Source organism: Passer montanus, unplaced genomic scaffold (genome assembly GCF_014805655.1).
Source record: "Passer montanus isolate IOZ18808 unplaced genomic scaffold, ASM1480565v1 scaffold10, whole genome shotgun sequence".
NCBI classification, from domain to species: Eukaryota; Metazoa; Chordata; class Aves; order Passeriformes; family Passeridae; genus Passer; species Passer montanus.
This window is the reverse complement of record NW_024356505.1, coordinates 5,864,694-5,888,240: the sequence shown is the minus strand read 5'-3', so window position 1 is coordinate 5,888,240 and position 23,547 is coordinate 5,864,694. Positions and strand designations below refer to the sequence as shown.

Here is a 23,547-nt window from a genome sequence, read left to right as displayed (position 1 = left end):
CTCCCAGAGCCCTTCTCAAAGGAATGTTTGTTATTAGATTGCTTTTTCTGTTTAGTTTCACATCACTATGCTAATAAAGGAAACATAACACTCCGAAGGCTTTTTTTTTTTTTTTTACTTCTGCCACAGTAACAAGTTTATTGTTTAATTAAATCTTGTTGGATAGCCATGAAAACAAAAATGCAACATCTCACAATCAGTGAGAACTGGTGCAGAACAGAGTATAGCCTCTTTGTGAAATAAAAGTTTCCATGCATTTTTAAGAGTTTAAAGGCAGTGTGGTTATCGTGTTACTGGATCTGACTGATTTACACTTGAGTCGTGCTAAATCTGCTGAATTATTCAGTACTGCTGAATGCAACACCATCAGCCAGCATAATAGAAAGCATATGCATAATCAGGGATTTCAATACAAACTATACATTAAATACAGTAAGCATTCTCAAAACTGGACTTGATTTGAAAACAGCATTAGAATATGTCTTGAAGCCAGCTAATAAATAAGAGTTCCACCAACTCTGTCCCTTGGGGAGTACAGGTAATAAATATATTGTTGAAATGCTTTATATGCAAAATTTCTCTGAAATTGTTTTTGTTGCTCTGAGAAGAACAACTTGCCTCTCTTCTGTCTTACTGCCCAGGCTGCCCTCCTAGTCCAGTGATTCCTGTTTTAGCCTAAGATTTAAGGGAGGGGCGGGGGGTTTGGCATTGGCAGGAAAATGGGAAATGAACTTAGAAGACTTCCTCTGTGACCCTGGAAACTTCGGGGACAGCAGTGCTGCAGATGGAGGGCTTGGAGAAGCAAATTCCCAAGTGCCCAGCTCTGTGCAGAACATGTCCTCGTGTTGGGGTGCCTCTTCTGCATTCCTGGTTTTGTCCCCCAATTGTAAAGGAAGAGCAACAGCAGTTTACTGTGGCAGAAAGGTGTAGGGATGGCAGATTTAGCTTAGAAGTTTTCTGGATGCTTCATCATGGATATCTTAAAATGACTGCTGAATTTGAAACATTACCATAGGTGGGGCAGAACTCCCCACTGACCTTTTCAGAAGTAAGGGAATAAAAAAAAGACAAAAATCCTGCTTTACTTGCAATGCTGACAACTTAATTCCCTGCTATGGCTAGTGAGAGGGGAGGAAGAGGAATGTGGAACTGGGATGTTGTTGGCAAAAGGAAGGACAGAGCATAACCTTCCTACTGACACAGAACAATTGGCCAAGCCTCCTGCCTTGGCTTCTTGCCTGTCCAGCTGTTGATGTGCATCAAAGTCACCTGTAACAGCAAAGGGATTGTAGGAATTCAAATAAATCTTAATACAAGTGAAAAATTCAGAAGGATGACTTACGGTACAGTAATACCAAATATTGTTACCAAATGGAAGCTAAATAGCAATATAATGAATGAGGCTCAATACATTTAATATATTTAAGGAGAACTGACAGATGTCTGAAGAGCAAAGCTGCTTTCTGTAGTCAAGCCTGTGCAAAATGCGTGGGAAATTAAGAGACAACAAGAAAACTTGGGTTGCTGTTTATCCAGTAAAATTTGAAGCTTATATGTGAAAATTTGTAGTTTTAAATTTCTGCTCAGCTGCACAAACATTGAGAATGTATGTGGAAGAGACAGATACACCTGCTGCATTAACTGCAGCTGATAAATATTCTTCTCTGCACTAGAGCTACTGTAGCCTCCTTCCCCTGTGGCCATCTGCTTTATCACTGAAGTCAAGTCAATAAAAGACCTGTAAAAACCAAAAAGGAGGAGGCATATGTTCCGTCAAAGAAAAGTCATTGGCCGCTGTTCAATGCAAAGTAGTGCACAGTGTGATCATCTCTTGGTGAACATTCAAAGGAACTTTTCTGTATGATCCTTTTCCATACTGCTTGTACTATGGGCCTTGTGCTCATGAACAGTCACTAAAGAAAAGCCTATGGAAGAGGATTTTCATAGTATGCTGAGGAGATCCTCTGAAGTCTCTTGGTCACAGCCATTTTCTGAAAATTTTGCCTTCTGCCTCCAGGGCAGAAATCCATGCTGTTGCTATGGGTGTTTACCATAGCAAATGACAACAAAAGAAAATCTTCACAAAGCTGACACCCACCGTACAGTGTTTTGAGCTATGGTACAGGTTTAGTTAGGCAAAAGGGATGTTTTCACCTTGGAATCACATGCAGCCTAGATGTCTGTGGCTGATGTTCAGTGCTAGGTTCAGGGACATGAATGTGTCCATCTGGTGATACATTAGTGAAATGTGTCATGGGCGTTGTGCCATGGTGTGAATGGGAAAGCTGATTCCTGGTGCTGCGTTTCCTGTTCTGCAGCAGTTTCTACTTTGGGATGTCCTCTGCTGTGCAGTGATGAAGGTGATGGGTCTGTAATCTCTGTTAGCAGAGCTGGTGACTTGAAGTTCCTTGGAAACCATGGAACACAAGTGGCATTTGCTTCTTTACAAGAAGCTGGAGCTGCTGCTATGCAGCTATCTGCCTACAATCTGCTCCTTGACCATTGCATAGGTGTTCAGCCATGTGAACAACCTGGTGCTCCCAAGGGACACAGCTGGGAGTCAAATGATACACTGTTTTGAGTATCATGACTTTTACACTGTCTTCTCTCTCTGCTTATGGAAAGTACATTTCTGAAGAACTCTGAAGAGGAACAAATTCTGAAGGCTTATCTCCATCACAGCTATCTGCAAGACAATTCTTGCCACAAGTGGTGAAAGGAAGGTGATTTTTGAGTAAGGCAAGAAATACTTACTTTCATGTAGTAATTTCAGTTTACAATTACATTTCATGCAAAATTATAAGCACGCAAAACTATATGATTATAACCTAGTTTTGGCACTGTTAAATATATGTATTTGTATACTGAGGAGCTATAGCACTGCTGTGTTCTGTCATCACCAGCTCCATCACAGATCATGTTCCTTCAGTAACGAAGAACTGACCAAAGAGTTTTCCTGAGTGCCTTTTTCCCCCTCTCTCTTGAAGAGGTTGCTTTTTTCTCAATAATTTTCACTTAAATATGAAAATATATCTGATGTGGTTCTGGGAACATTTTTAACTTATGATGAGCTATGCATTTTTCTGGCTAATAGAAATATAATTGAAGGTGTTAGATAGTTTTATAAGATGAATTTTATTTCCAAAGCCCTACATCATTTAAAAATAGATGACCTTGTTCTGTGTTTAATGCAATGCACACATTTTTAGGGCTGGTATTCATCAGCATCCCTCTCCTGTTCTTTTTTTTTGCAAACACTTAAAAGTGTGGTATTTTTGCTGGCTTTTGTGGAATTGCTTTATAAAACTTTGCGTGTTCCTTTGATACTTGACTTTCCTTGTCTCTTAAGCTTCGTAAAGCCTTAGCTAGGTAAAGCAGGCACCAGCGATGGTTCATCTCAACTTGTGTTGCTAGTGAGTCAATGTATTTTAGCTGCTGGGGCTCCCTCAAAAGATCTGACTGGTTTCACTGGTCTCCAGGCATGTGGTCCTCGAGCTCAGCTTGACCAACAACTGTGCCTTCGCTTGCTGCATCCCCTTCTTACAGCCTCATCTCTGCATACGTTTGCATCCATTAGCATTAAAGGCATTTTGTGCATAATTTTCACAGTTATCAAATACTTACAAGCTACATTTCAGCTATCCCCAAGCAGGCTGCACTCAGCAGAAGCTGCTGTCTGACAACATGCACAGCTGGTAACCTTTGCTGGTATTCCACACAGAGCAGAAACACTCCGCTGCTCTCTGACAGGCAAACATATGCATCCGAGTTGGGGTTTTTTTCCTTTTTCTCCTTGCTCATTTGAATTCTTACCGACAACTGGTGCGCTGAGCAGCAGCAGTGATAGTCAGTAATGCGTTGTCACAGTTTTCCTCCTCTGGCAGCAGTTTTGCTTTGTGACCTTGACACATCATTTCACCGCTCCTTTGTTTTCCCACCCAAAAATCCTCTTGCCTTTGGTTTCAGGCTATAATTTCAAAGAATTACAGATAAAAGTGCTATATAGCAATGGATGTGGTTACTGATCACTGACTGTGGCAGATGCAAGAGTGTAGTACATTGTCTCAGGAAACAAAGCTTTACTCAGCTGTGGACTGCCTTACTTTTGGATGGCTGAGTTTGCTCTGTGGTGCCTACTTCCTACTACCGTATGTGTTGGAGGAGATGAGTAAACTCCTTGTGCAGGGTGAGCTCAGGAGCCAGCTGCAGCACTCACTGGCTTTTGCCTGGAGCACTGCATGAGTAGCTACAGGAGCAGTGCTTGCAATATGGAAGTGGCTGCAGCCTTCCCAGTACTGTATCTCTCAAGACACCAGTAGCACTTACTGGTGTTGCACCAGCAGGTTGATTCAGAGGCCACCAGCCATCTGCTGTACGTAGACTTGAACTGCTATGGAGGGAGCAAATATCATGGGAATATCACAAAAAGTGATAGAACTGCTGTTCTCAGCTTGAGGCTTTTGGTACAGAGCCTGAAAAAATGAGGACCCCTTGAAAGGTGGCAGCTGCTTAGGTGAAACTCTGAGGAAGGTGTGTGGAGCTCTGGATGACTTTGAAGATGGTGGTCATGACAGCAAGCAAGTTCCCTAGCAGAGTACAGGAGAAGTGTGTTGGAGTGTATTGGATCATGTCACTCGCTCACCCAGATAATGAAATCATGGGTGCTTGTCTGTTTGGGCAGTTCCTCTACCCCTCAAAAAAAAAAAAAAAAAAGAAAACCATTAGTGAGGTGTCTCCTAAGGGATAATAAGCTAACTATTCTTTGTGAAAATAGTCATTATTAAAGCAATTGCTGATTTAACAGCCCAATCCAAAATTGCCCTCAGGTGTATGTCTCAGTGTCCTGCCTGGGAGGGAGTTGAGAGCCCCCTCACTGCCAATCCTTCTGTAAATTTTAGGGGCACGCTGAAAGCTTTCATACACAGGGAAATTTTTTGGAAGTTGATTATTTTTCTCCCCCAGCATTAGTTATTTCAGCTAACTATTGATACATTGGTTTTAAATCTGGCAGTTTTCACAAGACTGCGTCACACCAAAAATAGCTTTTGGTGATGCACATCGTGCAGGGAAATCATTTTAATGGGTGTTCTGTTTCAGTAATAGGGTGAGAGTTTTACATGAACTGACCTTGTGGGATACTGATAAATAAATTGTAACAGAACAAAAATAACAATGAGTAAAATAGTTTTCTATGTGCACATTTAAAAAATATGTATATTTTAATCAATATTGTTTTCTTTCCCCAGACTGTGTCAGTATGCATCTGTAGAGAACAACTGTGCTTCCAGAGAAACATTTGTAGAAGCAACTGAACTGCACCCTGATACCAGAGTAAGAAGACTTTCTATCCACAGTCTGCAGAGCAAGGATGTCCTAGAAGAGAGAACAGTAGGAAGCAGTGATGAAATATAGGATGGACCTGATATAGTGACTTACCTTTTCATCATCACGCAATCCAGCTTAAGCTGTACCTTCAGGCTTGACAGCCCTCGTCATTCATAATTTGAGGTATCTAATTTGCTGGCCTGGAGTGATGCAACGTGATACCTGTCCCCTGTGAGGTGCTAACATGACAACCAGTAGCCGCACATGTCCAGTACCAGCTGTGAATGGACATATGACTCACTATCCAGCAGCACCATATCCCTTACTTTTTCCTCCAGTCATTGGTGGACTGTCACTACCTTCCCTGCATGGACTCCAGAGTCACCCACCAACTAGTGGATGCAGCACACCATCACCTGCAAGTAAGTGCTTGGTATTAATACTTTTTATTGACCGGCTCTCCACAAATAATGACTGGTCATGTTCAGTCTGAAATTTTATCAGGAATGGTTGCAGTTGTTCATCTATGATGTATTTTACTTGGGCAAAAAGCATGCATTTGTTTTGAAATATCATTTTCACTTCCACATGTTTTTATAAAAACAAACAGGCAACTGTTTGGCATGCCAAAGCTATGGAAACCAAGAGTGACAAAACCTGCTATGCATTTTGATATATACTGCATTATTATATTAGCTGCAGAATCCAGTGTTGCTTTTAAAAAAAAATTGACCTTTTTGTCATTGTGAATGGCTGTGATTCCTTAGTATAGAATGCACTGAAGTTGCACAGTTATTAAAAATGCTTTAGTTTTCTTCCATAAGTAGCTCTTTTCTTCATGTGCAGCTTCTGAAGAGCAGCCCAGTGGACAGCAGGTATCTGTGAGCTGCCTGTGCCAGAGTCTGTGGTTGAGTTTCTGTTGTGCTTTAACCCCAGATAGCAACCAACTATTGCACAGCTGCTGTCTCACATCTCCTTTCCCCCATAGTGGGATGAGAAAGAGTATTGAGGTGGGAAAAAAGATAAAACCCATCGAGATAACAACTTAATATTGAAATTAGATATAAAAATAGTTGTCATCAAAAGGGATGCAACAAAAAGAGAGAGAGAAGTAAAACCCAGGAGAGACAAGAGATGCTCACTACAGTTGCTCAGCACCTGCTGACAGCCAGTGCCAGCCAGTCCATGAGCAGCCATAGCAGCCATGACCAGCTCCTCCCCCTTTATGTACTGGGGATGGCATTTTACCTCATGGAATATCGCTTGGGCCTGTTTGGGTCAGCTGTCCTGGCTGTGCTCCCTCCCAGCCCCTTGTGCATGTCCTCACTGTTAGAGCATGGAAAATTGAGAAGCCCTTGACTGAGAGTAAACACTACTTAACACAGTGATGCTTTAGTTTTTGCTATCAACACACTCCATCCCAAAACCACAGCAATCTACCTGCTTCTAGGAAGAAAATTTACTCTCCCAGCCAAAACTAGGACAGTTCTACATGCAGCACTGCTGAGTGTATTAGCTGGTCAAAGTTTTTTCTCTGTCTTACAACAAGCATGCTTTCTGCTTGGTCTTAGTTTTATATGTGTTTAAGTGGTTCCAAACAAAGCTGTTCCAGGTCTAAACTTTCTAAGTAGGATCACTTAGACAAGATACATCCCCGGAGGTCTTTGCAGTGGGTGACTGATGTATTTATCATCCAGGAAACCCAGATATATACAGCTTTGCAGATCAGTTTGTTGTTGAAGATGCTTGTCTAAGTACATTACTGTGACTGTTGGATATGAGAAGTCTTGACTAAACAGCACATGTGGGGAACAATGCACTTTCTACTAAAGGAAAAAGAGTTTTGTTATAGCAGTTTCCCTCATGCATCTTCCAACAAATCTCACAAAGTTTCAGCTCCAAATTTAAATGGGAAATCACAGTGAAGACAGTACTTCTGAAGAGTAAAAGTTGCAGTGTTTTTGCTTCTTGGTATTAATTCTGGCTTCATGTCTCACACACACATATGGTAATGCTGGGCAGTCTTAAAGTAAATTAGTGGGTTTGGTGTTTTTTTTCTTGGTTTTGTTTTTTTTTGGGGGGGGTTGTTTGTTGTCAGATTTTTTTTTTGTCTTTTTGATTGTTTTTGTTTTGTTTTTCTTCCCATTCATGTGGACAGTTTTCATCCAGTCACATATACAAAGAAGTATAACTGGATCAGGTTTTTGTTTGCCCTGTTCTATTGCAGGGTGTTTGTCTTTATTGGAGATGAAAAACAAAACATTCAGAAGATGTACAAGTAACTTCAATTTTCCAATCCTATCAGAAAATATCCTGGTTGATTATCAGATTACCATCCTGAATTTATTCTGCACTATTTCAGGAATACTCACCTGTTGAAGAAATAGTTTTATTAGTAAATGGGAACATTTTCTGAGGCATAGATTGGTAAATACCAAAATTATATGACCAGCAATGTAGAGTTTTTCTTTTCTATGAATTATTCCTGTGGAATTAAGACTGTGTTGCTGATGCATTATTAATGATTAATAAACCAGTCAGTGCTCAGCCTCTCAGAAATGTACTGCTTAGTATGAATTTCTGCCAATATGCAAAATAAGTGGCTACCTCTAAATCTTGGGGTTTGTGCCTTAATGCCATCATCCCAGCATTTTCAGGGCAGTATTTTTGTGGAGGTGCTTTGCAGCACCGGCTCTCTGTGACTGAGCAGAAAAGCCTGGCAGCTGTTGTGCACAGCTCAAGGCAATAGTGTTTGCAAAATCCAGCTAAAATTGGCAAGATAGGAAGGAAGATGACTTGAATGAGGATTGTTTTTGAGACATAGTCCACTGCAGGATGACTCTTCTGGTTTGTAATACCCTGTTTTCATACCTGTACTGTCAGCACTCTGTCTGTAGACTTCTGATTCTGGAACTTGAGGTTTATATTGCTGGATTTATAGAGACAAGTTATTGGAAGCATGCAGGTTGAGCTTTGGGTTGTATTTCAGGGTTGTGCTCTCCATTGTAGATTTTGTTTGTTTATTTGTTTGTTTTCCCAATGAAGCCACCCATAGGCCAAAGTCAGTATGATTGATGGTCTCTATTAAAGTTAGAATTTATACTGTGTGGTGCAATAATATGGAACTCTCTTGAAAAGACCGGAAAAAATTAAAGGTTGGCCAAACCAGTACTCTGTACATGCTTGAAGCTATTGTACTATTTATCTTCCAGATTCTTTTCATTCATGTAAAATCCAATAGAAATGACTTTACATAAGAGGAATGTTATAAAGATCTCTTTAATCTTTATAAAACAATGCTGTTCAACAGCTTTTGTTCAAAGTTAGTGCCATTTGAGCTTTTGTATTAGTGTCTTGTTTTATTTTGTTCTGTCTTGGTTATACACCTTTAATGATGGCAGAATAACCTTATATCAAGTTGCATTAAGCTATCTTAATCTACAGTTGGGCCAGGTATCTCCAGCCCCATGAAACAGACAACAGTACATCTTAGACACATGAATTGTGTGAGCACAAGGGGCTTGCCATAAATGCTCAGGATGGAGTGATTTAGTTTCATTGATGTTAATAATGCTGTTGCCTCTGTGACCTGTGACTCGGCTCCTGTTTTTATACTGAGATACATAGTGCAAAATACTTAATAATTGGAGGTCTGGTCGCAGTGCTAGAGAGGTCAGAGGATGAAAAACCCACTTTTATGGGTACGTGAGCGATGCATTAGCGCCAAACGAGACCACGGTCGAGAAGATCATTACTTCTGTGAAGTCCCATTGATTTACCTACTGCTGTGTTACCCCGTGGAGCACGCAGCAGACATCTTCACTCCTGACATCAGGTGGCACGCAGGCTCCCCTGCCTGCATTAATGAATGAGGAGTTTCTACTACCCAGCAGAGATGGTTTCAGGAGGTTACTGCTTAGCTCATTTAGAAATATTGAGAGAAGGCAGAACTGGAGGCATTCCTGTGCTTTTTGGGTCATGTACCAGCCTGTCATAGACCAAGAGGTTTTGGTTCTTTGCCATACTCGGAGCATCTACAAGAAATGAGCAAATGTCCTGTAGAGCCTGACATGTTTGCAATAGGAAAATCATGGAAGACTTGTGAAATATTTTGGGGAGGAATAAATAAATATGGGCAAATATTGTTGCTTGACATATTATTGAAGTAAATCCACCTTAGGTTCAGGTGAGTAGCAGTCACACAGGCAATTCTTGTTTGTGAGTGGCATCACTCCATCAGCCCTGGAAGAAGGGTCAGGACCCCTCTGGCCATGATGAGACCTAATGCTGCTGCCAGAGTTCAGTAATTCAAGTGTCACAACATGAGGATACTAGTTTTAGAAGAGTTTACCTTCTTTATAAAACATTTGTTGTGTGGCTGTAATGACACATTCTAATTTCTGGAAGAAGTGTAGTTATAAAAATCATTCTTACAAAAAACCCCAAACTCCAAGGAAACACCCCTAACTAAGAGAATGAGGACCTGAAATTTGAGAAGGAAAGTATGTAAAAGCCGCACAGATCATTGTAGTATATCCATGGAGTTGAAAACTGGTGAGGAAAGTGCTGCCTTTATGTTATGGCTGATGGAACTGCAAGGCACACAGCAATGTTGCAGTTTCACAGGCAAATATCAGTGTGGGGAAGATGAAGCCCTGCTGGTTGCTTGTACAGTATCTTTTCAAGGCTGGTTCCTGTAACATAATTTCACCAGAATGAGTTTTGCAGAATTAGAATTATCATGGCTAAATACTACTATATAACAAAGCCAGTTGGTGTGAGCTGGAGGAAAAAGCTTAATCTGAGCTAATGCTGTGATGAAAGGAATACCTGAGTGTATCCTAGACAAAATTAAAAAAGGGTCTGGACAATATAACCACAGTGGGAACCACTAAATAATAAAACACTTTATTTAGCAGTTGATCCCTTTCTGCTTGGATTGAGCATTTGCTTGAACCAGGTGAATTGTGTAGCCCATGGCATTTGGTGGGAGCACCCCCATATTCTACCTCTGACCCCTACTCACATTTTGTCCCTCAGGCTGCCAACATGAGCTTTCGAATCCTTGATATCCCTCCTTCCTTCTATTTATTGCAAGGGAGGAAAAGGAGTAGCTTGATAAGGGGCAGGGAAGAGCAGCCAGTCTGATACAAGAATGTCCTGGAATTTATATAAACTCAATAAGGTTGCTTCATCCACATAGCTTGGAAAAAAATAATCTGAATGTGTTATTTAGAGGACTGTTGGGATGCCATGGAGAAAATTCCATATTAAGGTCACTCATTGTATTTTAGCCAAGCTTTTCCGTTCTTTCCTGTCTGGGGTGTTTTAAAAGTGTATTGTAAAGAATAAAAGGCTTTATATTCTGTTTTATGTAAGTCTTCTTCTAAATATGAGAAAATGTATGGAAAGTAAGATCATCTGAGGAACTCAAAGAGGTAGACAAGGACAAGGACGCACCTACAACGTTATTTCTGGTTGTGCTATATAAATACTAATTATTTTATTTATTAATCAGTATGACATACCAGGCTTTTCAGACATGCTCAGGACAGGCAGATTGTTGTTTTGGGCATTGTTTTCTGCTGGAATTGTTTTTCCTTCTATTAATGTGATTATTTACTACTTGAACTTCATCTTAAATATTGCTTTCTTTTTTATTTTTCCCCTTCCTGGGAAATGGATTTTCCACTGGTATCATTAAAAAAGTACAGTCAAATCCAGTGTAACTGGTATAGTACTGCAAGATATTTTTGCCAGCCCCACCCGTTGCAGGAATTCATTTACTTTTCCAGTCCTGTTGTTAATCATTATATTGACACAGAAAGTCCTCCCAAAAGCACTCTTTGGCAGATTGCATTAAATATGAATAGCAGATATTCATTACGATGTGTGGCCCCCAAGAGAACTCTAAACTATCTGCACTACTCATGAGCAGGCAAATACACTAATTCTCCAGCTATTCAAATTATTTTCAAATAGTTTAGTGTGTCTCTAATAAAAACAAGAATGTCTCTGTTTCCCTTAATTACTCAGAAGGTCAAGGACTCCCACATCTCACTTTATTTCACAAAATGGGGAATATTCCTGTTGGAGGTTGGAGTATGGTTAGTACATGATGGATTTTCTTCCATTGGCATAGTTACTGAGGCAAGTGCTATCTGTAATGGACTGAAAAAAACCCCTCCTCATCACTCTTTGACATTCTGGAATTATCTAAAATGGTATTATAATAGTTATATTGAATTAGGAAAAAAAATTCATGAATCAACCTTGTTTGATTCAGTTGTTTGAGTTTTTTTCACAGCATCTAATCTTAGTGCAACTGCCTCCCTTTTTTCCAGCCCTGTCTCCCTGGGGAAGCTTGCTGTGTGGTCATTTACATGTATCTGCAATTAACAGACAACTTTCAATGTACCTACTCAGTGCATGTGTTGTCCATCGTTATTGGAAAGACAGAACATGTGTTTGCATTCAGAAAGAGGGGGGTAAACAGAACGTGAAGCTCAGATTTCTTAGTCACAGCCAATGTTGCCTCATGCTGTCAAGTCTAAGGAACAATGTCCAGATGATACCCTGCAGATACCACTCATGACCCTGGAAACCACCATTTCTTTTCAGTTCTCCCTTTATGTCATGTTGTGGATTTTTTCCTGGTGGAGATCTTTGAGCAGCTTGAAACCATCCATGCTTTGATTATTGAAAATATGTTATGTTGTCATTTTCGGCTTCTAGTTGATCTTAAACTTACTTTTTCATGTTAGAGCTTCTTTTTCAGTATTGCCACTTCCAAACAAACCAGGAGCTCCTCTCTGCTTGGTGCAGCTGGTGACTCCTGCCACATCACTGCCCTGCCAGGGTGGGTCCTCAGCACCCTGTGGATGTAGCCCACTTCAGATTTTAGTGGGCAGTATGCTCATCTGTGAGAAATCAGTCTGGGCGTGTATGGACAGGAATTTGCTTCCTGGGAGGAAGCCAAATTTAGAAATTTTCTGCTCTGGCAGGAAAAACATGTGGTGCAATACTGGCATGTGCTCTGTAATGGCTCTGTGCATCCCTTCTAGACATGCTGTAGTCTGAAGGAGCCTGGTGTTTGGAAGTCAGAAGCTATCAGAGAACTGCTCTTTCTCTCCTTATGGGCCCCAAACCAGGGAAGTTTCCCAACAAAAAGCCTTCTTACCTAAGGCTGGAAATATGTTTCTGTGGAGTATTACAAATAACTTTCTCCTCTGCTCTGGCTCAATGAAAATAACACCCAGTAGCTCCCAGTACTGGGGACGTCAGGAATGAAGAGTGAATGGTTTGTTGTAGCTCCCCCATGTAGTTGGTTCATTGGGGGTGACTCCTCTGTAGCCCTTCCACCATTCCACAGTGATAGTGTGTTTGGTGTCAGTTCCTCCATTCATGCTCAAAAATAATGTAATGCCAGGCTTTGGGTTTGGCAAGGTGGCAGCACCCAGAGTTATTTCAATGTCTGATGTGTTTGCAATCCAAATCGATAGGTGCAATCTTGTGAAATTGCTAACAGTGTGATAGTTCATGATATTAAAAGTCAACATAAGCTTTTGATTTGCCAGCTTTCTTTCTGAAGGCATATGCTCAGCAGCTAATCATGTCATTTTAGCTATGTGGAGAGTTTCCATCCAGTCATGTTGCCATGTTCAAAAGGCAGGTCACTGTGTGGACTGGGGGGGATTTTGTAAATACCAAGTGTTTTTTTGTGAGCTAAGATGTGGGCCTTTTATTTTGCTTCAGTGCTGGCCTTCGCAAAACTTTCCTCTTTTAGTCTACCTGAATTGTGAGTTTGTGTTTACTATGGTTTTACCAATACGTGGTGTTTAATTGGGAAGTCTTTTTTAAGATTTGGACAGGGACAGATTTTTCTTCAGGAGGGATCAATTTATAGTTTTCCTCATGTAGAATACCTTCCCCTCTTGCCTATTTAGGGAATATGGGGAACAAATTGCGTTATGGACTTTTCAGCTGTATCAATGACAACATGTTTCCCATTTAAAATGATAAATACCCACCCTATCTGATGAGTCCTGAAAGGGCAGGGAATCCTTTTTCCCTTCCTTTGTCCTTCAGCGCTCCGTTTCCTTTCTTACTGCCCAGAATAGGCCTACATCAGTAATATTCATAAATGATTTACAAAAGTAATTCCTGTGTAATAGCTTGGGACGTCAAGATTTTATGATGCTGCCAGATGTGCTATCAAACAAAATTATCTGGTTCAAAAAACTTGTGATAAATCTAGTCAGGGGAAATTCCCCAGGGCAGACTCACCCTCTACAAAAGTAACTATATCTCATAAAATTGTTAGATTTGCCTTTACCACATGTTTGAAATCAGACTTAAAGCAACAATTTAATTCATGTCAAATCTTAGGTTTGGTATAAACTAACAAACAGGAAGGACTGGCCTTAAGCAACAGAAACCTCTTTTCCTTTCAAAACACCCCGTACACACTCAGAGGAAATGTCAGAGTAAATATCAGAAATATTCGGAAAACCAGAACCTGCATCCCTAAGATACTCAACTGTTTTGTCTAGATAATGCATTTTTAGAAAGCAGTCATACCCTAAATATAGTGGGTCTCACCAGGGTTGGCCTGCTGAGCTCCTGACTGCTGTATCTGAGTACCCTGATGTTGTGCAGTGGGCAACACGCCCAGCATCTTCCCTGTGTGTTTGATTCTTCATGGTCTGAGTCAGAGAAAGTGTGTTGGTAGCAAGGTGTGTGTTTTGGCTGGGAGTTTGGGTTTTGAAGGAGGTTCCTCCTTCAAAAGTGCCTCCAGTGCTGGAGAGGCACTGGAAATCCCTGTGTGGTCATGCCTCCATATTGGGGAAGGCTCCACAAGTTTATGGTGGTCCTTACTTCTCAGAAAAGCCTGCAAGGATGTTTAGGTGCCTACAAAACCAAACTTCATAGGTGTAAGTACTTCAGTTATGCCAGAGGAGCAAAAGGTTTTTCAGCATGATTTTGATCCCATAGTTCAAGGTGTCTGGGAGAAGGGCTGAAAGTCATGACTGGCTGTCATGAAGCAGAAATCCTTAGCTTAGATGATGGAAGAGTTTGGTTCAGCATTTCTTGGGAGGCTAGAGGAGAAGAGGAGAGATGGGTCTGGAGGCTTGTGATGTGCCATATCTCTAGGGAATACGCTTCTGCTTTCAGAGTACTCTGAGATATCCATGGGCTCGGCATGCCATTGGATAACACACTTGATTACACCGTCAGTTAAGGTGGAAGTCAGGTAATTCATGCACTTCATAGGTGTGGACCTTCTGGTAGAGCTTTGCTATTTTTTCTGTGCTGAAGGCCAGTCAAATTTGATTTAACCTCAGCATTGAAATTCGTATGTGTCAATCTGAGACTTGTAGTAAGGCTAATACTCAACTTTTTATAAGAAATGTGAACTGCAAGAAATTAAGATGGGCAGAAAAACCCCAGAAATACTGTGGAAAACTCAGAAAAATACTTACCTCATCCTTTTAGGATGGATTTCCTTATCCTTTCTATGGGTGGATTCAGACCCCAGCATGACCACGCAGCTCCTGCGAGTGCTGTGAAGACTGCCTGTGGTCACATCTGGAGATATTTTTTTCCTATATGTATGTAAAGTTATGTAGTTGATTCTTAGAAAATAAGGCCTTGATCTCTCAGCTAAAGCAGTAAGAGCAGATTGCATTCAGTCCTTAAATTTAAGACCTAAGATTATTTTCAAAACCTGGCTTTTACTGAAGATGTATTTTGATATTTACGTTAATGTGAGGATTATAATTTCTGAGGTAATGGGAGGGAGGCAAAATGTAGGCTTATTCAGTTCTCATTTCTCAAAGTTAAAAGATTTTAGGTGTATTTCAAGGCTTCATAACACAACATACCTAACTAGAACTTTTTACAACCCGTGACGTTTTTTCCAGTCAATTTTTTAAAATACTTAATAGTTAGTTTCAATGAAGGAAATGCCAAAAGTCCTTTAAATACAGCTGTAATAGCATCACTTTTTCCTCTCTGCATTTAAAAATAAGAAGAAAGACATTCTTTACCAGTACTGAATACTCCAGGGAAGAAAGGTGGTGTCCTAAGGCTGCTCTGTGCAGCCTGCAGCTGTTACCAGAGATTCTGCCCGAAACCCTCTAGGCTCTAACAAACTCTGCAACTGTATTTGAAGGAGAAAAAACTTGGCTCCCTTTTACGATTGAGACATCCAAGCCAACAGCCGGAGTGCTGTCCTCACAATCAGGTCCCTGTCAGTGGAAAATGCAGCGCAATTTCCTGTGCACTCTGATTTCAGCCGGGTACCATGGCCACTGTGGAACGCAGCGTCTGACAGGGGCAATACCCACCCTTCTGCAGCAAAGCCAATGGAATTCCCCATTCTTTCTATCCTAGCTCCCTTCCTATCCTCATTCCTTCCAGCCACTGAGTGATACTTGTTTGAGGGTAATGATCCTGGAGAGAGATGTACAGACGTTCATCTAGAGCCCTGAAACGAGGCCACATTGTAAATCTGCGGTCTTTGGGAGAATCCACGTGCACACCAGCACTACCTAGAAGCTATCAGCAAAGGCATTTGGTGGGAAGTGGGACTGTATCATGTAAAAAAATCTGTTTATGATATACTACTTTCGCATAGCAATTCCAGGATCAAGAGTTCTGTTATTTGAGAAATTAAATCCTGCGAGGATCATTAAAAGTACAGAAATAGTGATGTCATTACAAAATTAACTGGCTATAAACCCGCAGGGTGACATGTCGGTTCATAAAGGGAATAGCAAAACATAATGCAGGGCACATCTGCTGCTCCGATTCCTGCAGAACCATCAGCCTATTGGTATCTGCAGACCACTTGAAATTGAACATCTGTTAGAAGCACTCAAAAAAGCAGCAGGAGGACCTGTACACCTTGCAAAACACTTTGCTGTCAGTAACATCATAGTTTCAATAGCGTATTCTTACAAAAATTGTTATAAGTCCCCTTCAAGTCCTAGATCTTCCTGGCATTGTTTCTTAAATAGCGACAGCATGAGTAATAGTAAAAATAACGTGGACTTTTCAAAAGACTTTCCTAACATTTTTATTACTTTTTATTTATGGTACCACTGCAACATGCAGACTGTATAGAGTCTGCAAACAAAGACGGATATGAGCTCTGTTCCAAGTAGCTTGGAATCAGGGAAAGGAAGATGTATGAAGAGTAAGAGAAAAGGACATGACTTCTGGGCCAAGTGAAGGAGGTGAAGAAAGGCTTGAATCCTAGAAAGGGGAAGCTGACTTTGGAGCTTTAAGAAAAATGCTCAGATGCTTACAAGCAAGACAGCCTGTGGAGACTGACCTGCCTCTTGTGAAGACCAGCAATAAGATACTGCAGTGCATTCACAAAACCTGTGTGCATGGTCAACAGTCGATTAAGTATCGTAATTTAACTGCATTGTCTTAACTCCTACCCAGTCAGGATTACAGTGTGTTTCTCCAAGCTGCATGGTCCAGCAGACTCCAACTAATTTGCAATTTTCTTCTGTTTAATGAAAGCAGAAATATATTTAAGCCACAGAGAGAAAGATTTCACTATTGATTAGCAGTGGTTGGTGTTGCAAAGTGACCTGACAGACATTTGGAATGCATCAGCTGCCTCATGGCACAGCAGCCAAATATCTTGAAGCACAGTTTGCTCTCTTTCACTTTTATTACTTGCAGAAGAAGCAAACTCTGCCAGGGTGTTATTGGAAGGGATGTTTGCCATTTTAATATGTAATTACTCACACAAACTTGATGAAAACATGTTGTAATAGCTTTGACTTTTAAATAGGTAATGGTATTTACTTGTAGTAAGAATGAGGATCATTGTAAATTTTTTGAGAAAGTGAATTAAAGAGTATAGCACAAGTCACAGAAAATGCCCAGTTTTATTCTGAGAGTACCAAAGTATTGTTTCAGATATATTCCCCATTTCAGTTTTTTTAATAACCAAAGAAATTTTTACCTTGGTGTCCAAGATGAAGCTGGAACCTTCCATAGCCAAAGCAAAGCCTAATTGAGGCAATCCAATACTAGTGCAAGGATGTGGAGAGTCACTGACATGGGCAGTTCAAATGGGGTTTCTGCCAAACCTTTGTCATTGTTCTGAAGCACTCTGCGTGAGTGCCAGGGGTTTCTAATAGTGCTGAGAGTTTTATACAATGGACAGCCCGGAATTTAAAAGCCTAATGAAGTGTGCAAAGGAAGAGCATTAATACTAAACCCAGAGTGAGATATGTGCCTTATTTTTCTCCTGAGATGTTGATTCATAATCTGTTTTTTAATCGGTTCTGTGCCCATGGAACTTCTTTGCCTGCCCAGAAGACTCCACAATGATAGTTCCAAAAAGAAATCAACAAAGTGATAAGGAATATGTTTGGTAAACTTTGTTTCTTTTCAAGGGGAAAAAAAAAGTCAAAGTGTTTCAGAGGATGTTAATAAAATTGTTATAGCCGCTCTCCTACAGCTTGCAAGGACACTCTGGAGCTGGTGCCTCTCCTTTGTCATCAGAGGTACTGAGCACATTTTGGGTCTAGCAGATTTCTTCTTTTTGGAGGAAAAGAGTAATTTTTGGGTCAGATCTGTTGTTTGAAGCTGGCACAGTGGAGCTATATCACAGAAGAAATCCAATGCCCGAAGTCCTTTTCTGTACCTGAGCTTCAAGTCACAGTCCATCTGCTGATCACTCAGGAACTCTCTCTTTAATATTTTTCTTTACTTTCTTGTCTCTGCAACTTGTCCGTTTGTGTCTGGTTTTATTTAATTGATTTACGTGGTGTTTGTGTGCTTCTGTGCTTTTAATTCCATACATTTAATTACAGAAAATGTTTCTGCTCTCTCCTTCCTTGCTGGAGGAATTGCTTTGTATTTATCCTCAAAGTGGAAGGGTGGCATCTTCAGTGAGATATTGTGTTTGCAGTGAGAGGGATTCAGAAGTGTTTTTTTAGAAGGTTTAGGCTGGTTCTTGACAGCTAAGAAAAGGGGGAGCACAGTTTGTGACAGGGCTTATGCCTGGATGATGACACAGGAGCTGGCTCCTGAGATATGGTGTGAAACAACTTGTGAAAACATGGGAGCCAGTGAACAAATTCAATTTCTATGTTTCTCTGAGATGGGGTGCTCTTCACTTGTGTCTGCTGAGCACTGGTCATCCCACAAGGGAAATGAAGTAGGTGTTGGAGCCATGCTGCTGAGTCACATCACCTTTGAACTTCCAGTCAGAAGGTTGATGGTAAGCGTGTGTGACAATTTGCAAAAAATGCTGATCCTTTTCAATTGGCTATCGGTCTGGAAAGTTGGGAACCATTGACCTAACTTATGTCTTTAAGGTCAGGTTTTCCAATGATTTATGCCCAGGATCAGACATCAGTCTGCTAGGAGTAGCATGAAGAAAGGTTTCTGTCACAATGAAGTATCACTTCTTCTTAGGATGGACTACTTTCTCCTTATTTTTTCCCCAGAATGCTTATTGTGCCTGACCAGGTTTCAGAATATCTTGTATTTTACAAGACACAACAATACTTTGGATCAAAATGATATACTAGAATAGATGTCACAGGGTGAGAGTGGCTCCAATGAGTTTCAGATCCAACAAGAAGCGGGCAAATTTCTTTGCGAGCATGTTAATTGCTTTAAACAAAATTGCTCCCCAAGTCGTTGGAAGCCACAGAGAGAAAGATTTCACTATTGATTAGCAGTGGTTGGTGTTGCAAAGTGACCTGACAGACATTTGGAATGCATCAGCTGCCTCATGGCACAGCAGCCAAATATCTTGAAGCACAGTTTGCTCTCTTTCACTTTTATTACTTGCAGAAGAAGCAAACTCTGCCAGGGTGTTATTGGAAGGGATGTTTGCCATTTTAATATGTAATTACTCACACAAACTTGATGAAAACATGTTGTAATAGCTTTGACTTTTAAATAGGTAATGGTATTTACTTGTAGTAAGAATGAGGATCATTGTAAATTTTTTGAGAAAGTGAATTAAAGAGTATAGCACAAGTCACAGAAAATGCCCAGTTTTATTCTGAGAGTACCAAAGTATTGTTTCAGATATATTCCCCATTTCAGTTTTTTTAATAACCAAAGAAATTTTTACCTTGGTGTCCAAGATGAAGCTGGAACCTTCCATAGCCAAAGCAAAGCCTAATTGAGGCAATCCAATACTAGTGCAAGGATGTGGAGAGTCACTGACATGGGCAGTTCAAATGGGGTTTCTGCCAAACCTTTGTCATTGTTCTGAAGCACTCTGCGTGAGTGCCAGGGGTTTCTAATAGTGCTGAGAGTTTTATACAATGGACAGCCCGGAATTTAAAAGCCTAATGAAGTGTGCAAAGGAAGAGCATTAATACTAAACCCAGAGTGAGATATGTGCCTTATTTTTCTCCTGAGATGTTGATTCATAATCTGTTTTTTAATCGGTTCTGTGCCCATGGAACTTCTTTGCCTGCCCAGAAGACTCCACAATGATAGTTCCAAAAAGAAATCAACAAAGTGATAAGGAATATGTTTGGTAAACTTTGTTTCTTTTCAAGGGGAAAAAAAAAGTCAAAGTGTTTCAGAGGATGTTAATAAAATTGTTATAGCCGCTCTCCTACAGCTTGCAAGGACACTCTGGAGCTGGTGCCTCTCCTTTGTCATCAGAGGTACTGAGCACATTTTGGGTCTAGCAGATTTCTTCTTTTTGGAGGAAAAGAGTAATTTTTGGGTCAGATCTGTTGTTTGAAGCTGGCACAGTGGAGCTATATCACAGAAGAAATCCAATGCCCGAAGTCCTTTTCTGTACCTGAGCTTCAAGTCACAGTCCATCTGCTGATCACTCAGGAACTCTCTCTTTAATATTTTTCTTTACTTTCTTGTCTCTGCAACTTGTCTGTTTGTGTCTGGTTTTATTTAATTGATTTACGTGGTGTTTGTGTGCTTCTGTGCTTTTAATTCCATACATTTAATTACAGAAAATGTTTCTGCTCTCTCCTTCCTTGCTGGAGGAATTGCTTTGTATTTATCCTCAAAGTGGAAGGGTGGCATCTTCAGTGAGATATTGTGTTTGCAGTGAGAGGGATTCAGAAGTGTTTTTTTAGAAGGTTTAGGCTGGTTCTTGACAGCTAAGAAAAGGGGGAGCACAGTTTGTGACAGGGCTTATGCCTGGATGATGACACAGGAGCTGGCTCCTGGGTTTTGGTGCGGAACAACTTGTGAAAACATGGGAGTCAGTGAACAAATTCAATTTCTATGTTTCTCTGAGATGGGGTGCTCTTCACTTGTGTCTGCTGAGCACTGGTCATCCCACAAGGGAAATGAAGTAGGTGTTGGAGCCATGCTGCTGAGTCACATCACCTTTGAACTCCCAGTCAGAAGGTTGATGGTAAGCGTGTGTGACAATTTGCAAAAAATGCTGATCCTTTTCAATTGGCTATCGGTCTGGAAAGTTGGGAACCATTGACCTAACTTATGTCTTTAAGGTCAGGGAGATGGTTTTCCAATGATTTGTGCCCAGGATCAGACATCAGTCTGCTAGGAGTAGCATGAAGAAAGGTTTCTGTCACAATGAAGTATCACTTCTTCTTAGGATGGACTACTTTCTCCTTATTTTTTCCCCAGAATGCTTATTGTGCCTGACCAGGTTTCAGAATATCTTGTATTTTACAAGACACAACAATACTTTGGATCAAAATGATATACTAGAATAGATGTCACAGGGTGAGAGTGGCTCCAATGAGTTTCAGATCCAACAAGAAGCGGGCAAATTTCTTTGCGAGCATGTTAATTGCTTTAAACAAAATTGCTCCCCAAGTCGTTGGGAATCACCTCTGTAGCCATATATGCCTGTGCAGGAAGTGAATAAAATCCTGCTGCCTTGCTGGGTGGCTCTCTGCATGAACATCACTGGCAGGGTTGGGTCTGTCCCTCTCAATGTGGGTTTTTGCAGAATGACCTTGGTCTGGGTGCCTGTACCAGTGGTTTTTTGTTCAGGAGGTGTATTGTTCAATTATTTTAGAAAATGTTAGTCTCAGTCAGCCCATGTTGTTTCTTTCCTAGTGAAAGGTTATTATTTTCTCTGCAGTGTTTGTATTGCAGCAGAAGGTCTGGGATGATTGGGAGAAAAGGTTGAAGGAGGGCAGCCAGGGCTGCTAGAAGGATTGCTGGTGTTTCTGAGGGACAGAGGGAGCAGCCCTCACCCGTGGCAGACATTTGTTACAGATTCCCTCTAAGATCAGGAAATGAGTACAGTCATCGCTTTGTAATTAACTGTGAGGGGAAAATCTCAGGAGATGGCTAAAACAGATTTGTCCACTTAGAGAAGGAACGCCGTGACTTAACAGGTGTATGGTGCCTGCACTGCACTACTTAGGAGTTCTTCAGGCTTGGCTGCAAACAAAATATTATCCGACTATAATAACATTGTGAACCCAAAGACCTTAACTGGTTTCATTATCAAGCGAGTGCCTGAGGGGAAATACACAGATGGAAAGGCATTCCTTTCCTTTGGTATAATGCTCTTGTGCCAGAGAATTTATGGCTAGGACGTGGCTGGCCCTTGCATGGGCGACTGGTGGGGGAACACATGAAGTCATTCTGGTTGGGTTTTTTTTCTGGTTTTCTTTTTTGGTTGTCATCTTGTAGCCTGTTAAAGAGGTGAGTTTTCATTTCCAAGCCTGAGCTTGGGGACAGCACGCTGCAAACTACAAGGTGGGGCTTATGCCATCCCCTGCTCTCTGTCATGGACTTCGTTCTCTCCCTGGGAAACAGGGAGGGAACAGCCCTGTCTGGAAAACACGCAGTACCCTGACAGGTGGATTCAGGCTACTGTAGGTCAGAGTGATGCTCAGCTGGTGTTATCATCTTAGAATTTAATTTATTCTAGGATGTGCTGGAGGGCTGATCAGAAGTGGTCCCCTAAAAGTGAGGAGGATTTAAAGGAGATTGTTTTGTTTGTTTTTTGTTTGGGTGGTTTTGGGTGCTGGGTATTTTTTTGTTTGGTTTGGGCTTTTTGGGTGTTTTTTTTTTCTCCTTTTCTGGTGCAGACAGATCTTGGAAAGATCAGCCCTTTGTTGTGTATTTCCAACCTGTGCTCTACTGCCTGGAGATAGCATCTACAAGGCAGAGCCCTATAGCTCAGGCAATCTGAAAGGCTACACATGAGGGGGTAAAAAAAGAGAAAGAAGGAGATATTAACTCATCATTTAGCTAGCTGAGGTGTCTATACTCTTTTCCAGTTCATGAGTTACCCTGTGGTTTCTCAATTATAGATGTCAGAAGAAAGGTATGAAAGTTACGTTTTTTAAATCTGTGACCAGAGAGGCTGCTGCTCCCTGGAGAGGAGTCTGGTCTGCTCATTTTAGAAAACCTGAAGATGAAGATGCAGAGCACATTAGTTGGTTGTCTAAAATACTGTTATGTTTTTCAGAACTAAACAAATACAAAAAGGTAGAAATTGCATGCAGGATCCATGTTGTATTTGTGAGTGTGTCTGTGCATGCACATATAGACTTATTTGAGAACCCCAAAGGTATTGAAGGAAAAACTAAATAAGTAATGAAGTTGTGGTTCAATTGTAAATGTTAATGTTTCTGTGAGAGACTGAAGAATTTCTTTTATTATTCAAATTGGCTTGTTTTTTCCTTGTTTATTTACCAGTTTGCCCTCTTTTTGAACATTATATATGATTTCATGGTTAAGAGTTCACAAATCTTAAAATGTTGCCTTCTTGTCAGTGACACTGATCATACTGCAAAGGTCTTTTTAGAATTTTATACAGATCAAATAGCTCTGTTTGTTAAAAAAGGTCAGAAAAAAGGTCACCAGAGTCTTTCATTGTTGGTAAAACTGCTTGCTTTTTTCTTAGTCTGGGTCATAACGATAGCTGAACAGAACTGCTTCCACTTCATTTATTGATTAAAAACAAGCAACCACCCCCTTTCCCCAGCCTTCCTTCTTCTTCTAACAGGCATCTGGCATGGAAAATGTAAGCTAGGTATTTTTATCAGGGCTGTAAGCACCCAGAGTCTGCTATGATGGCTACTGCAGGGAAGCATAAGAATAAGGAGCTTCAGCAGCTCTCTTACACCCACTTCTTCATTCGAAGATGTTTTGCACAGGTGTTAAAATGCAATGCCAAAGTACATCTTGATATTAGCATACTGTACATTGAATTCTGTAATTAACAGCACCCACCTGTATGCTGGCATTTTTCTGACTCTT

General features: G+C 40.8%; 1 protein-coding gene across 3 annotated transcripts in view; it reads left to right on the top strand.

The window, feature by feature from the left end:
- The window catches only part of RARB (retinoic acid receptor beta), a 323,420-nt gene that overhangs the window by 124,832 nt on the left and 175,041 nt on the right, over nucleotides 1–23,547 (top strand). For all 3 annotated transcript variants that reach the window (XM_039705235.1, XM_039705215.1, XM_039705224.1), the window contains one exon: nucleotides 5,247–5,747. In XM_039705235.1, coding sequence (XP_039561169.1) covers nucleotides 5,570–5,747 — 178 coding nt within the window. In that variant the 5' untranslated portion in view covers nucleotides 5,247–5,569. The remainder of the gene's footprint in view (nucleotides 1–5,246; nucleotides 5,748–23,547) is intronic.